The sequence below is a fragment of the Otolemur garnettii genome, unplaced genomic scaffold, assembly GCF_000181295.1.
Source record: "Otolemur garnettii isolate 467f Iridium unplaced genomic scaffold, OtoGar3 scaffold00061, whole genome shotgun sequence".
Taxonomy (NCBI): domain Eukaryota; kingdom Metazoa; phylum Chordata; class Mammalia; order Primates; family Galagidae; genus Otolemur; species Otolemur garnettii.
Genome location: NW_003852456.1, coordinates 2045061 through 2061165, shown reverse-complemented (window position 1 = coordinate 2061165; position 16105 = coordinate 2045061). Strand labels below are relative to the sequence as shown.

Genomic DNA, 16105 nt, shown 5'->3' with positions numbered 1-16105 from the left:
GGCCAGGTTTGAACCTACCACTTCCCATATACGGGGCCGGCACCATACTCCTTGAGCCACAGGCGCTGCCCCCACATTAACTAGTATTTTAACTTAATTCTTTCTTATAGAATGAGAATGGAAATTTGCCCAGAAACAAACAAAAACTTCCTTCTGCACACAAGAATATTCCCCACTCTCATTTCAGACTGGAAAAACATCTGCTGTTGCTTTTAGAAAATATTTAGGTTCCTAAGTTCTCAACAAATATAAATTAGAAAAAAAAATTCAGTTTGCTGCTCTAGTAAGATTACATGATTATTTTAATTTGCTGAAATCTGAACTGGACACCAGAAAGGTAGGAAAATAGGGACTAAATCAGAAGGAAAGCAGACAAGTAAAAATACAACCCGGAAAGTTATATGACAAGTTAGAGATATTAATTCTACATGTTTGCAGAAGAGCACTGCCATTTGTGTGGATCATGGCTTTCTAGGGACACACGACACACAGCATAGCATCAAAAAGGGTCAAGTTTGGGACACTCTTAGAACACCACCAGAGTGATCAGAAACTTTGAATTATCAGCTTAGGAAAATCCTGAATAATATCGTAATGTAAAATAAAACCTACTGTAAGAACTGATGAGTTAACTGTGCTTTAGTTATTCCTTCTTGTGCTGGCTTCCACAGCCAAAGTAAACTAAGACCAGTTCTGTGACTTTACGTAAACTCAGAGAACAGTTCAGTATTGAATGATAAGGTAAGAGCAAAAAGTCTAGGTAGATTGATGACTAAGAGAAAAACATGTACACCAATTGTAAGAAGGGTAGTCATTCTGAAATGGAAATTGTCTCCAGAGTAAAGGTAACCATTTTATGATTTACTGAGTATTGACATATTATCATTATTTGAACATACCTAGAACATCATTTTAATGAAATATGGACAGTAAATCACGCTTTTCAATAAGTAATCAAGTGACTAAATGTTACTTAAAAGTCCTTAAATGTGTGGCTTATGTTCCAAATGTAAATAATTAAAAAGTCCTTAACTTTTAAATTATTTAATTATTCAATGTCCTTCATCAATGTCAGTTTTCAGTTATGTTTATGGATTAAAAGAATGTCGTTCATGGCATATACTGGGCACTTAATGAATGGTAGCTAAGGGGTAATGTCTGGCCAATTACAATTTTTATCAGAAATGTTTTATAAAAGGTTATTAAAGATGTCTGTCCAGGTACCTTGTAAGAGTATGTTTTTCTACACTCCTCCGTGATGCAAAATTAATATCAGACAACAGTCTCTCTCTCTCACTCCCAAAGAGATAATGACAAAGAGTTATAACCACCAACAAAGTGCTTTTTTATGTGATTTTGGGGGCATTACCATAACATTATGGAATGCATAGAATTATGTTTTCATTATTTTATACCCAAGTATTATTATGTAATGTTAATTAGTAGCACTCATTTCACAGAAATTCATTAGTTAACAAGGAACGATATTAAGTAAATAACTTGTTTCTAAAAGACTTAATTTCTAAATACGTCTCTTGGAAGTGCTAAAAAGTACGACACAAAGGAAACAGCACTGAAATGAAGGCTGTGAGATCTATGTTCTTTCTTTGTCACCATCATCTTACCATGTGACTTTGGTAAGACTTTGGCAACTTCCTAAAATTGTTGCCCCATACTTTTAACTGAAAAATGGGTATAGTGGACATGCTGCTCTCTAAATTGCGTTTCAGGTCTCAATGACCCATTTACCATAGTTACCTTAAAACATCCTGGAAATATCTCAGTCAAATATCTGAGAAAAATATTTGACTACGCTGAATTTCAAAATAAACTTTTGGGTTGTTCATTTGTGGAAATGATTTCCTTCCTTCAGATAAGAAGGTAACACAACATACGGAACAGAATTGCTTGTTTGATTGTATTTTCCTCAGATTATAGGACCAGCTACCTGGTTATAAATGATAAGCCTTTAGAAATGACTGGATTAAATAACCCAGAATGTTTCTGATTACCCTGTTTTGCTTTTTACTTAATATATAAATATTTTTATCACTTCCTTGTTTTAACACACACTTTGATGCTTACCACAGGGGAAAACGTTCGGAAAGTTAAAGTTCTAAAAATTTGGCTACTTCCCCCAAAACTCTGTGCTCACAGTTCTATGGTAACTACCACGTATCAGTTAATACCTCCAATAACAGAAGTGCTCTACTAGAGTGTTCTAGTTGCACCAATTTAATTGAGACTTTTCAATGAAAATATTTATCGTGTTCCTGTATTCAATGAAGACCCCCAGAGCAACCACTGTGTGAAAATCAGCTCCTTTGCTTTGCTCCCATGCTAGTTGCTTTTAAGGGTCCCTGAAAGGAGGCTGTTAGACAGCTGATGGGTAGCAAGACAGTAAGTACCATGTTGGCTTGTGTCGTCTACTGACTCCTTTGTTTGCTTTCCAAAATAATTGGAAAAAATTATCCCCCAAATTTGGAAAATTATTTCTAAAATAATTTTCCATTTTTGTTTGCAGAGATCCAGGTAAAAAGCTTCTGACGCTGGGTCATTTCTGCCTTCTGCATACTCTCTTTGTCTGATTTGAATAAAATTTACATTTCTTGGTAATAATTTTTCACCTGATTATCATAAGCATTCTTCAATAGAGGTAGCAAGGACATTTCACCTCAAATTCCAGTGATGGTCTGTTACAATGTCCAGAAGTATTAACAATGTCTGGCGAGGGTGTGGACCTGGGAAGTCGTGACACACAACTTCCAGGTATTTGCTAGCCCTATTCTTGATGGATGATAAAATCCACAAGTCCTAAGTCTTTACAAAAATGAAAGAGTAAAAATAAATTTTAGGAATATGTGGGATATGGGCATCTGACTATCTAAGAATCTAAACTCTTACTCCATACCTTTAAGCATGATTATAAAATGGTTCTCAGAAGGCTTCTAATAGTATTTCACTCAGTCTAATCAAAACAGATGGTTAATCCATTCGTTAGTACTTTTCATTTTTGACTTTAATACTGCTGAATACCAGAACTGTGCTGAATGGTTTGACTATAAATTGTTAATTCACCTAGAGTTCAGAATCAGCCAGTATCTTTTGGTATAATTAATGTTCAGGGCCATGATAAATAGATAACAACACAATGATGCAGAGATAGATTTTTCAAAAATAGCTTAGGCCCTATAGAGAAATGTAAAACACAGATGTTCAGAATCATAGTCACAGCCCATAAGGGAGAAATCTGAAAAAGAGAGAATAACTGGTTTTTACCTCATTGGAAACACCAGAAGAATGATCTTGAACATAGTCCAGAGCCTTTTTAGGAGGCTGGGTGTAGGTGCACCACATAAGCAGAAGTGTAGAGATGGAATGAGGAGAATCAATGGCAGCAAGGAATGGACATGTGGAAAAGGTGACAACAGTTAGACGGAGTGACAACAGCACCGGATACACATACAGAGTGACATGAACGGAGGCAGAGTGGATGCTTGCAAATATTCCCAAGTACTGGGCAAAACTGCTGGTGCTCACTCCATTAGTATACTTATAAAGTCATTTCATCCAATCAAAACCAGCACTTCTACCCTCTGGCCACAGAGGAAGGCAAGGTTGGTTCATTAGAGGAACGTTAAAGGAGCGAGTGAAGAGCATGCTGGGGAATGGCAGGTGTGGCTGGAAATGATTACAGGAAATGCAGGTAATTTAGCCTTAGCACAAAAATCGGTGCTCTCCCTGCAAGCTCCCTAATGCACGATACTAATGCACACAAAATAAAGCTAGAGAATGTTTTTCCTTTGAAATAAGATGCATTTATGTTCATACTAAGGTAAGAGCGAAAGAAAAAAAATGGAAGAAAACATTCCTCTGATTATGCAGAAGAAATTCTAGAAAAAAATTATTTGGTTTATATTTATTTACAGTCACTTTTGATTGAGTTCAGTAAAATACAATAAATCAAATCAAGTCTCCTTTGCAGTTTAAGGGACAAACAGGACTACGTCACCAATCAGTAAGCCATATGTGATGAAAATACAAGTCTGCAAAGCAGCATACGATATAGCAAAAGGCAGATGACTCTGATTTCTGATAAAAATCGCCATGAAGTGTAACTGGCATGTTATTTATGAGTCTGTGACTCATAAAACACATGTAACTGACACACAGCAAAGGCTCTGCTGTTGGTCGATACTGTTCTTAAATAAAACCTGAGCTAATCAAGTTGTTACTTGAAGCTGTAGTTGAGCCTTTATCCCAAACAAGATAAGCAATTGTGCCCAACCTGGAGGGTAGAGGAGTCTCCTCTGGTGAGACAGTGGGACTGGTGAGACGGTGGGGATTAGAGGAGAGGGGGTGGCTCCCACTAGCAAGTCTGGAAATAAAGGTCCATAGGGTTTACCCAATTTTTTCCTTTCCTTCCATCCCTAATGGGAAACTAGGCACAGTCATGCACTGTACAATGACGTTTTGGTTAATGACAGACCCCATTATGGTTCTGGTCCCTTAAGATTGTAATATAGTGTTTTCACTGTACCTTTTCTATGTTGAGATATATAAATATGAAGCTACAATGGCCTACAGTAATGCCATACAGTCCCGAGGTGTACAGGTTTGTAGCCTGGGAGCAGCAGGCTGCACTATATGGCCCGTGTGTGTCATGATCTGGGCCATCTAAGTTCGGGTAAGTGCCCTCTATGATGTTCGGACAGTGACAAACCCACCGTAAATGCATTTCTCAGAACGTGTTCCCCGCATTCAATGGCATGTGACTTGACTGTATTTCACAACAGGAATATTTGGGTAGAATATTACAGTGATAACTGGCTGGAGATTTTTTTTCTTTGACATGCTTGAGTTTAGCTTCTGACTTTGCCATTTATTATTCTGGGAAAATTATTAGCCCTTCTGGTCGGAGTTTTCTTCTTATTGGAGAAGCATGAGGACTCTCAGAGATGATGGGTGCAGAACTCAGCACTCTGCAGGCTGGGGGAGTCCTCAGCACATGGTAGGGTAATTAATAGTAATGATTTTTATTATCAATGTCAAGGCAATGTATTGATAATTTTGTTATCAATGTCTGTTTGAACTAAGCCAAAAGGGACTGTAAACAAATACAAATCTTCTTTAAAGCTGTAATAATTATCTTCATATTCCAGGACAGAAACTCCCTCAACGTTTTGAATTTGCAATTCAGTAGATATAAAGGAATTCTAATGCACGCATGAGCGTCTGAGCACATTAAACCATTTGGTACAGAAATGAATGCAAACTAAGCCGTACCAAATCTGTGTCTCCATCATGCATTCAGCTTCTGTCCTCTCCACCACACCCATCTCTGCGACAACGGTTATGTTTTACAAATGAAACGACATTCTCCTATTTTTCTTAGATGAATAGTCTAGCCTCACTTACCGGACGTCCAAACTCCAGCTCTGAAAAGAATTTATACCAGGGCTCATTTTCTAAATCTATGTCATCTGGATTTATGCGATCAGTCTAGAGCAAACGTGAAGGAAAAGGGAAGGAAAAGGCAGGCTGAGCCGAGTGAGGGAACCGCTGTCGCACCAGTCCCGCGCGTCCCAGGCACGCGGCAGCCACGCACCCAACCCAGCTCGCAGGACAGAACGCAGCCAGCAAAGGGAAACGAGACCTCAGGACACGGAGGTGAGCTCCGACGCCATTGCCTTGGTCCCTAGTTAGCTCCCCAAAAGCCCGATGCATAAGCTAGGGACGGCTTTCCCTGGCAGCAAGAGGGCCCAGACAGCACTCTCGGGCAGTGTCCAAGTTCAGGGCCCGGTGGGTCACTGCATCGTCCCTGCCCTCACTGGTGCCTAGCATCCCTGTCTGGGTGACCACAGTGCGCAGACATCCCCTTGGGTGCGGGCACATGGCGAGGCTGGGGGGCAGGTGCTAAGGGATGTGGCCATATCCCCTTGGGTGCGGGCACATGGCGAGGCTGGGGGCAGGTGCTAAGGGATGTGGCCATTAGGCACCTGGGCCTGGGCAGGAAAGATAGGGGCGCCTTGGGGGCCAGGCGGGGTTGGGGGCACTGCACTCCTGGCCTGTGAGAGCGAGGGCTGTGCTGGGGGTCCTGGCTTTAGCGAGGTGCAGGCAGAGAGAGCTCACCCAGATGGGAGAGAGCGCAGGGGCGCGCGGGCGTGGCGTGGGGGCGCCGCTCCGGGGTGGAGGGCAGGGGCTGCCCGGGGCTTCTCCAAGTCTGGGGATTGAAAGAGGCTTCCGGCTGGGCTCCCTGGGGACGGGTGTCGGAGATGTTGGGAGAGGGGGCTGGAAGAAAGAGGAGTGAAGGAAAAACTGAGGCATTAGACAGAGGCTTTTGACAGAGTGCAGAGGACACCAGGTGGCAGGCCAGGTGGGAGGACAAATGACCTCTTGGTGAGGGGTGGGGTGGGGGGTGGGGTGGGACCCAGATACTTCAGGAACATTCCGGACCACTGCAAAGACCTGCCCTTCACCAGGCTCTCGGAATGTGAAGACAGATGGCGTTTAACGAGACACCCCAAGATCCACCTGCTACAGACCTACTTGGAACTGAGGAAGGGATTTAGGTGGGGTCAGAGTTTTTCACTTTACTGTGGGTGACAGGCAGAGGAGGGAGTCTTGGCAGGGGGGAATCCCATCTTATTTTCCTTGACATTATAATTTAGAGAAAAAGCCAATTTTGATCATTGACTTGTTCTCCTCCAGTGGTTTCTGAATGCTGTATTTAAGATGAGGAAACTCAGAGAGTTTATATGAATAGTTTGAGGAAATACAATTATTTTCGTAACAGAAAAAAAACACAGAGCATGTACTTCACCAGCCAGACTCTTAATGCTTTCAAATAATCCATGTCTGATGAGAGTTGATTTTATATTACATCTGGGTGCTTAAAGTAGTACATGTGAGTTATCACTTCTTTGACATTATCACACTAATTAAATGTGGTACCATCAAGCAGTACTGTATTTCAAATCAGGGGGAAAAATTCTAAGAAAATTATGTGGTTCCCTAAAAGCCATTCACCCTGGCCAAAGGGGGGCTGAGACTGTACAGATGTTGTCCAAGAGGGCTATTAAGCAGTCCCTGCTTCAAAGCAATTCCATATCATTTTTTTATGATTCTTTTTTTTGTTTTCAGAGTCCCACTCTGTCAGCCTGGGCAGAGTACCTTGGCATCTTAGTTCACAGCAACCTCAAACTCCTGGGCTCAAGTGATCCTCCTGTCTTCCCCTTCCAACCTGGGACTATAGGCGCCTGCTACAATCCCATTAATTTTTCTATTTTTAGTAGAGGCAGGGTCTCATTCTTGCTCAGGTCTCAAACTCCTGAGGTCTGGGCCTCCCAGAGTGCTGGGATTACAGGCGTGAGCCACCATGCCAGCTTCTTACAATTCTTAAAGGAGCTCAATGACTTCCACTGAGCAGCTACAGCTGAGGTCTGAAAGATACGCTCTATAAACTTTGGAAACTTGGGAGCTTTGAAGCAGACCATGTTCCAAGAAAAGCCACTATTTTAACGGGAGCTTGTTCTAGTGTTTTATTGACTTGTTGCATTCACAATGGTTTTGTTAATGACACGGAGACTATGCTTAATGGTGAATTATACCCCAAATGATTTGACTGATGTGGTTTTGTTTATTTCAAAATAAAAGCTTATAATAGTAATTACAGAGAAAGAGAAAATTGAGGCATCATTACAAAATAGTGCCAGGGACTAAGTTACCTCAAATATGTGGTGATTGTGGAGACTTTAGTAACCCTGGTAAATGTCCGTGGTGGGATGCTAAGCAATGCAGATAGAATATAAACATGGACTAATACAGTAGTTACAATGTGTGTCCTGGATGACCACAGTATAGGAATGTTGGCAAACACTAAAGGCTACAATGGTGTTCTGGCATTGGGACTCTTGGGTTTTTTCTTCTTTGAAATAATATTTTGTTTTATTGTTACAATTTTTTCCCCAATAAATAAAAGTCAGAGAGAACCACCTACTGTGAGGTATGGGAAAATGTAGGGGTCTTGAGATATTTGCCCTTATTTATGCCAATATTATTTTTGGTTTGCCTCTCAGAAGTAACATTGAAAATGGTATAAAGAAAATATTCTAGGGCGGCGCCTATGGCTCAAAGGAGTAGGGCGCCGGCCCCATATACTGGAGGTGGTGGGTTCAAACCCAGCTCTGGCCAAAAATTGCAAAAAAAAAAAAAAAAAAAAAAATTCTAGGAACTAATTTTAAAGCTATTTTCTGTTTGACTGAAGGCTTTGATTCAATTTGTGTTCCAGCCAACAGTTGCGAAAGTATTGAGATTTTGATATTGCTGAAACAGCTTTCTCCAGTGATTATTTAGATCATGATAGATGCAGCCTATGATTATTTCATGGAATGGTTTTGCTGGAGCTGATGTTTAGTTCAGGATAATTGACTGTAGAGAGAATTTTCCAGTAATTTTTTTGTTTATAGAGGCATACTATTTCTTCTACAGGAAAACTAACCCTTGGATTTTTAAAATGTCATAGTTTTAATGTTATAAACATATTACTAATTCTTGATTTTATAACCTCTGTTCTCAAATACAGTGTTTTGCTAAGAGGAGATAGAAACTTCTAGAGGAAAACAATCCATCTATGGAATATGAACAGCAGAGGGCAGCAAATTTACTAAACAAATAAGTATACTTTTTAGCTACAATATAACTTTACTTAGATTGCCACTGGAAAAAAATATATAACAAGCAGATATACTAGGTCCTGATTTATAGAAATAAATTTCTATGCTAGAACATGGAAAAGGGAGCAGAATATCAATCATGTTGCACCAGCCCTTGGAAAGGCAATAGCTAGTCAATTACAATTCAATTCATAGTCAAAATAGGCAGCTCTCTAGAATGCACGCCAATAGAAACTAGTAGAGAAAATAACCCAAGCAATTATAGCTGGCAATTATTTATGACTTCAAAATGTAAAGGAAGGCACAGACTTGGCAAGTAAGTGCTAAGTGGCAGAACTAGAATCTTCTCTTTGCTGTGAGATGCTTTCAGTTGCACAATAATCAAAGGTATTATAGTCATCTGGAGCCACTGCCAAGGTACGGGAAGAGTCACAATAGTCAGTGACACACATACAGGTGGTCAGCCAACAGGTGCATGTGTACATACACTAGCAGTCTCCCTAATCCAACACTTACCATGTGTAACACGGAATATTAACATTCTTTATAACATTTTTTTTGTTTCTATTTATCTGAAAAAAACTCAGCAAGGCTCTGCTTAAAACTAACTTTGCACCATCAGAAAATGCACTTAAGGAAAGCTAAAATTATACATCGCATCTGATTCTTACTTACAACTAGCAAGGGTGAGCAATTTTAAAAATGTTTACATATTCTCCGATTAAAAAGCATCCAGTTGCTTTTGTGGTTATAAAATTCCATTGTCCTCAGTATTTTATTGAGACATAGGTTTTCTCGTTGTTGTTCCAAACAAAAAGGAGTGCTAACATATTTTGTTCTTGAAAATTATGCTCATTAGATTCTAAGCTTTAATAGTATGGGCTATCTATTAAGCTTTAATAATGTTATGTTCTATAATGCTTTGATTTTATAAATTATAATGCTTTATAATTTAAACTAGCCAACTATTTTAAATTGTACACGAACTCTCTGGACGCCTGTATGGTAAGTGATCACATTGTAAGTCAGAATAATCCTTTATGGTTCAAAGTGTCAGATGAAACTTTTCGACCATCAGATAAATCAAAATAAGTTTCTAGATCAAACATTAGGCCCATTTAGTCAATATTTCTAAGTTGATAGTCAATGGATATTTATGAGCTTCAAAAAAAGTGCCTTTATTTTTGTTTCCCTGTTAAAGACCACAAATGCAAGGCCTCTGATTCTTAAGGAAGACCCTTTGGCCAGGGTCTGGGGGCTCTTCTGTTCAGACAGTGCTGCTCCTCCTGCCTCCTTTGTATCCCAGGGAATCATGGAACTGGGAGGGGGGGGGTCACAGTTACTAACAGCAGTGTGTCAAATCCCTCCTCAGGGTTTTGACAGAGACCCACTGGCTTTTTGTAGCTAGAAATATTTAGGCTTTATAGATAAGCAACAAAACAAGGACTGTGTCTATCACCAACTTTACCCCCTCACTGCAAGGGTGGTGAATTACCCTACCGGTGAATTACCCTACTGAATTACCCTCAGTAATTCAATGACTGGATATTCGCTGAACACCAACCAAGTGCCAGGCCGTGTTCTAAGGTTTTTGGAATACAAGTGGTGTCCTAGGCATATTCCCTGGCTTCAAGGAAATTAAGGATTTCCTGTGGACACCCACAGGTAAAAGGCCTTTACAGTCCAGTGTAGTCAGGGCACTGGGAGGAAGGCAGCTTGCCACCGGCCCACCCTGGGGGAGCTTTAAGTCTACTATTGAGGAGTTGGGGGACAGTTCTCTGGGAGGAGTGTGACTATCCTGAGATGTGAGGCATGGGACAGAGCTTTCTGTGTGAAGGATGAGGTGGTGGGGAGAGCTCTCCTGGCAGAGGAAATAGGCTGTGCTAAGGCCCAGCAAGGAGGGAATTGAAAGTTCTCCTTGTAGCTAGAACCAAGGAGGGTGGGAAGAGAGATGAGGCTGGAGAGGTTAGCTGGGACCAAATCCCAAGAGCTTTTCTAAATTATGTTAAGGGATTTGGATTTTGCTGTAAGGACAGTGAAGAGCCCGGAGAAAGTTTTGAGCTGGAGGTTTCATAAAGATTTTTTTAAAGACTGACCTCACTGCCATGTGGACACTAGATTTGAGAATCAGGGGGATGACAGGCAGGTGGGCTGTCAGTGTCAAAGCCTTATCTGAAGTACGCAGCCTTTTGACTCCAACACAGTTTGGGAGGATCCCTTTGCTCTTTTCATGATTAATTTTTGAAAACTATACACAATAGCTAAGCAATGGACCACTGTAGGCTGCAGAGGGGAGTGGCAGTGGCATTTCTCCTGGTGGGCAGGGTTCTGAGTGCCCAGGGGAAAGGGGAATCCAAGACGATACTTAGGAAGTCAGATGGAGGCGGTGTCATCTAGGAATTCAAAAGAGCAGCACATAATTGCTTAGCTATTGTGTATAGTTTTCAAAAATTAATCATGAAAAGAGCAAAGGGATCCTCCCAAACCGTGTTGGAGTCTAAAGGCTGTGTGCTTCAGATAAGGCTCTGAACTCCCTTGGTCTGCCCACTTGCTATCACGTCACATTTTCAGCAAACCTTCATCCTGTCTTGTATATTTGAGGCACCTCAGAATCTTGAGTAAACTCTGTCAGTATGTAGCCACTCTCTACAACTCCACTGCCCTTTGTTTTTCTCTGCTTCTATAAATTAGAATGAATTCAGGATTTTGCTGTGGCATCACAGCTCACAGCAACCTCAAACTCTTGGGCTCCAGTGATCCTCTTGCCTCAGGCTCTCAAGTAGCTGAGACTACAAGGTGCCTGCCATCACGACCAGCTCGTTTTTCTATTTTTAGTAGAGACAGGGTCTCACTCTTTCTCAGCTGGTCTCAAACTTCTAAGCTCAAGTGATCCTCCCACTTCAGTCTCCCAGAATGCTGGGATTATAGCCGAGAGCCACTGTACTACCCCTGGGATTGATTTTTTTTTTTTAATGATAACTTTTTAAAAAGATAACAAACTATTCCTATACTAAAAAGGCTGGCCGAAATAATACATAGGACCAGCTCAAACCATTTGGCTTAAGGCTGGTCCTCCTCAAAATCTTCAGAAGGCTTAAGCGTTCTTTCCATTTCTCCATAAGAGGCCCGTTCTCATTTCTGTCCAAGTTTCTAGGTTCCCTCCACTTATCTCTTCCTGTGGCCCCAGAGACCTCTGCACACAAGGCACTACCCATAGGTCCAGATCTTCTTACCTGTCTAGACCTAGTCGAGTATTCTGCTCTTATGTCATAACTATCCATACTTAGGGCCTAGGTTTCTGGTGAAGTAAATCAAATATACTAACTATAAATTATCCAATAAATAAACAAATTTATACTGTAGAATGATCTGATATGCTAGGTAAGGTGATAGTAATGACTACTAGCTAAATTCGCTTCCTTCTCAGTAGAGCGCTGGGGATCCAGCCTAGTTCCCAGGACACAGTTAGCCAGTGTGCACTTCAGTCTCTTCATCCGTAAAATGGGAATACCACGGATCTACCTCTTACGGGTGTGGGAAACATTATTATATGAGATAAGGGGTAAATTACTTATTACAGAGCCTGGCACAGAGTGAGTGCTCGATGAATATTTACAGCCATGGTTTTGCTGTTCTTATTATTATGATTGCTATCTTTTTTTTTTTTTAATGATTTCAGCATGTGATAAAATTATTGCTATCTTTAAATTAGGAGCCTTCAAAACTTTAACCCAAAGATAGGAGTAATATGGGGATTTTAGGCACAATGACAGGACCCTGGATGAGTGAGGGGCAAAGGGGAGATTCTTTAGATGTGCGTCTATTTTAACCCTAGAAGAGGTTGTTTGGTTTGCACAAAAGCAGGTCTCCTTGTGCATAAACATGAAATGATGGGCCTGACGTCCCTCCAGGTAGACTCTGTCTTGTTCACCATTGTGTCCCCGGTACCTAACATAAACCCTGGCACAAAGTTGGTGCTCAATCAATTTTGTTGAATTAGTCAGTAATAGAAATACCCTCCTAAGAAGGCTTCTAAAACCAACCTGTTTCCTGACACTGCAGCCATGAAAGCATCCTGGTCACAGTGTTCATTCTCCTAAAGCCTCATGAATTGTTAGAATGATTATGAAGGTTTTGTTGCCTACATTTAAATCTGAGGTTTACTATTTTGCTATTTTCAGTTTTAGGCATTGTGGTTCACTCAATTCTTATTCCGGAGAATTTGAAAGTATCATCATATTCTATTCGATAAATGGTTCTAAGTTTGCAGTGGAGCCTGCAAACCAGGGATGTCCCTTTTTTCCCCTTTGTTTTTCTATTGAGGTTGTTACTCTTACTTTGAAAAAAGGCAAACATGGCTCAGTGAAGTATCACGTATGGATTATGTGATTATAAGTTTTTGAACATGTTTCTCAAGAACATAACCGCAATTATAGGGTTTCAAAAACTAAATTAAGGACGCTTAGGTTGGGTGTGGTGAGTCAAGGGCTCCAAATAAACTTCAGGGCTGGCCTTACATCTTATATGGTAGTGAGATCTCTTGGACACTCTTAAAGGAGCTATCAGAGAAAAACCCTCTTTTTCTTGTTCACTGACACCTAAAATTCTTTTAAAGCAAAAATGAGAGTAAATTGCAATTGAAATAAAACGTTTTCCTATAAGCAGGTCTGGATGGAGATGCAGAGAAGTTGCACAGTTTCAAGATCTGAGGGCACCAAGCTCTGAGGGGAAGAGAAGGACACAGGAAAAAAGGGCTTGAGAAATCAGAAACCAAGAAGGCCTGGGAAGAACCTCTTTGGTAACTTGCACTTTGAGAAGGCATCTATCTTTTTGTTTGCATATAATTAAAGTAAATAGAAAAAATACTGCAAGTGAAATATAATCTTGATCCATTAGAATGACAATCAATCAGGAAGCTTGAGGCTTGGTGACCTGAGAGGGATTTAATAAGAATCAATTAAAACAACTTGTTATAAAAAGGGCATTTGGAAAATTTCCCCATAAGCCAAAGAAATATTTAAAAACCACTGTGAAGACCAAGGAATGGAACTTCCCGAGTCCATGTGTATCAATCGAGGAGGTTAATAACTTTTCTCATCAGCAATCTATGATAGCAATTGAATGTTGCATTTATGAGTGGTGGTCTTTAAAAAATTGAGTTCAGGTTTGTGATTGGGCACAACTATAATTACATGCAAATGAGTCCTACTTAATTATATATATATATAAAATAAATCCTGATTTCCAAATAATGTCAAATAAATCAATTATCTTTTGAGAAAAATTGCTAAACGATATGAAATACAGGTTTATCCAGAAACCCTGGAGACTAGAGAGCTGGCATTCTGTTTAATGACAAGTGCTTACTGGTCTTTCATGCTGCAGAACTGATGACTTGCCCGGTTCATATTCAAAAATACTTCTTGGCTCAGACCGGAATTTTCTTGTGTCCACTTTTCTGTCTGGAGGATCCCAGTCATGCCTTAGAAATAAACAACAAATCATGCATTAAAATAAGCCCATGTGCTTAATTCAAAACATCTCTATAAAAACCACTGGCTATCTGATGTCAAAGTTAATTTTAATATAGAATAAAAAGTTAATCTGCAAAACCCAACATATCTATGTTTTATTTTACATTAATGATTTTTTTTTTTTTTGAGACAGAGTCTCACTCTGTCACCCTGGGTAGAGTGCTGTGGCATCAAAGCTCATAGCAACCTCAAACACCTAGGCTCAAGTGATCCTCCTGCCTCAGCCTCCCAAGTAACTGGGACTACAGGCTCCCACCATCACGCCTGGCTAGTTTTTCTACTTTAGATAGAATGGGGTCTCAGTCTTGCTCAGGCTGGTCTCAAACTCCTGAGCTCAAGGGATCTACCTGCCTCAGTCTCCTAGAGCACTGGGATTACGGGCGTGAACCACCTCACTTGGCCTACATTAATGATTAAGAAAGCCATTTCTTTTATTTCATATTATATTATTCTCTCTTTCTCTTCTTCATGCAACTATCCTGTTTGCTCAAAAACTCACACGAGAGGTTTGCAGACATGCAGAAGGCAACCTATTACTAAGCCTCTGGGTCACTAATGATAGCTGTGTATGTCTGTGTTTAAAATAAGGGGCAGTATGCTCCACGGAGCTCTGTGAGTTTAACCCACCAGTCTGTGAGTTGACATCCTTGATCCACAGTGACAAGGAGTAATGCACAGACTAAGTTTGGTCTTGTTTCTTATAAGTGGCATCATAGTTTGGGGAAAGTATTGAAAATGTCGCCTGGGTGGGGGGTAAGCTGTGTGGCACAGGAAACCATCTTTTGGTATCAACCGAAAAATCAGAGTCAAACATCCGGTTCATGGGAATCAGCACTTTTCCCTGAACTAATATCCTTTAAGAGGCTGTCAAAGAAAGACAAAGTAAAGCTTTTCTAGGCAGCTAGGAGTGAAGAAGGTGGCTTCCTTTGGGTCCATCATTTTTAGGAGCAAGGATTTTCTGATTATAGATTGGAGTAATTCTAGCGCCAGTCCATGCTGGCACTCGAAGACCTCTAAGAGGAAGAACTAGGGGCACGTCCCAGCTTTCTACTACATTACTAAATTCAGCAGACTCTTAAACTCTTCATTCTTAAGTTTTTGCATCTGTGTTATGCACAGATAGCAAAATTGTGTTCTTTTTCCTTGCAGAGGAGTTTTGAACATCACATGTGACAATATACATGGAACTTTAAAAGGGATTATTGTAGCTCTTAATGAGATGTTTATTTTAACTAAGACAAATGATACATTTAAATCTAAATGTTAATTTTGGTTCTTTTTTGAAGGCAAAGATACCATTTTGTGTCCAGATAATTGTTTTTTCGGTTTTCAGATATCACATAATTTATCATGAGGGCACGAGTGTTAAAATGAGAACACCTTCGCTAGTGATGTGTACCTATTTTCATGGTATCTTGCACCCTATGTCAACATCGGTTACTCTCAATGATACAATGGGGTGTCGAATACAATTTTTCCAGGATGGGTATGGCAGATGATGCTCAGTATCTGGTATTAGTAAGGAATAATTGTCATATTCTTATTTGTTAGTTACCAGAAGAACATAAGCTTTGGATTTAATAAGCGCTGAATTTGGATCCTGGTTTGGATATACTAGCAAACTGAGCAAGTGACTTCAATTTTCTAAGCTGAACTTTGCTTTCTCTTTAAAATAGAATCCATCTCATTGGGTTGTTCTCAGAATCAAATGATACGAGACAGAAAGATGGCTCTGCCTCGTGCTGACCTCTCCATAAATGTTACCTATAAGTAGAAATATTAGTCATAATCCCAATTAAAATAACACAATAAAAGTGTGTGTGGAAAGTTTTAGTTTAGTGAGGATAGTTTTGATATAAATATTTCAGTGGAGAAATGAAAACTATTGGCTCAAAA

The 16105-nt window shown here is 40.2% G+C and overlaps 1 protein-coding gene across 10 annotated transcripts in view; it reads right to left on the bottom strand.

Moving 5' to 3' along the window:
• SORBS2 (sorbin and SH3 domain containing 2) overlaps nucleotides 1–16105 on the bottom strand; it is a 221407-nt gene that overhangs the window by 44265 nt on the left and 161037 nt on the right. For 7 of the 10 annotated variants that reach the window (XM_023514886.1, XM_023514891.1, XM_023514892.1 and 4 more), the window contains 2 exons: nucleotides 14043–14157; nucleotides 3280–3336 (listed from right to left, as the gene is read on the bottom strand). In XM_023514886.1, the coding sequence (XP_023370654.1) occupies nucleotides 3280–3336; nucleotides 14043–14157 (172 nt within the window). The remainder of the gene's footprint in view (nucleotides 1–3279; nucleotides 3337–14042; nucleotides 14158–16105) is intronic. The other 3 variants (XM_023514896.1, XM_023514890.1, XM_023514895.1) reach the window with 1 other exon arrangement.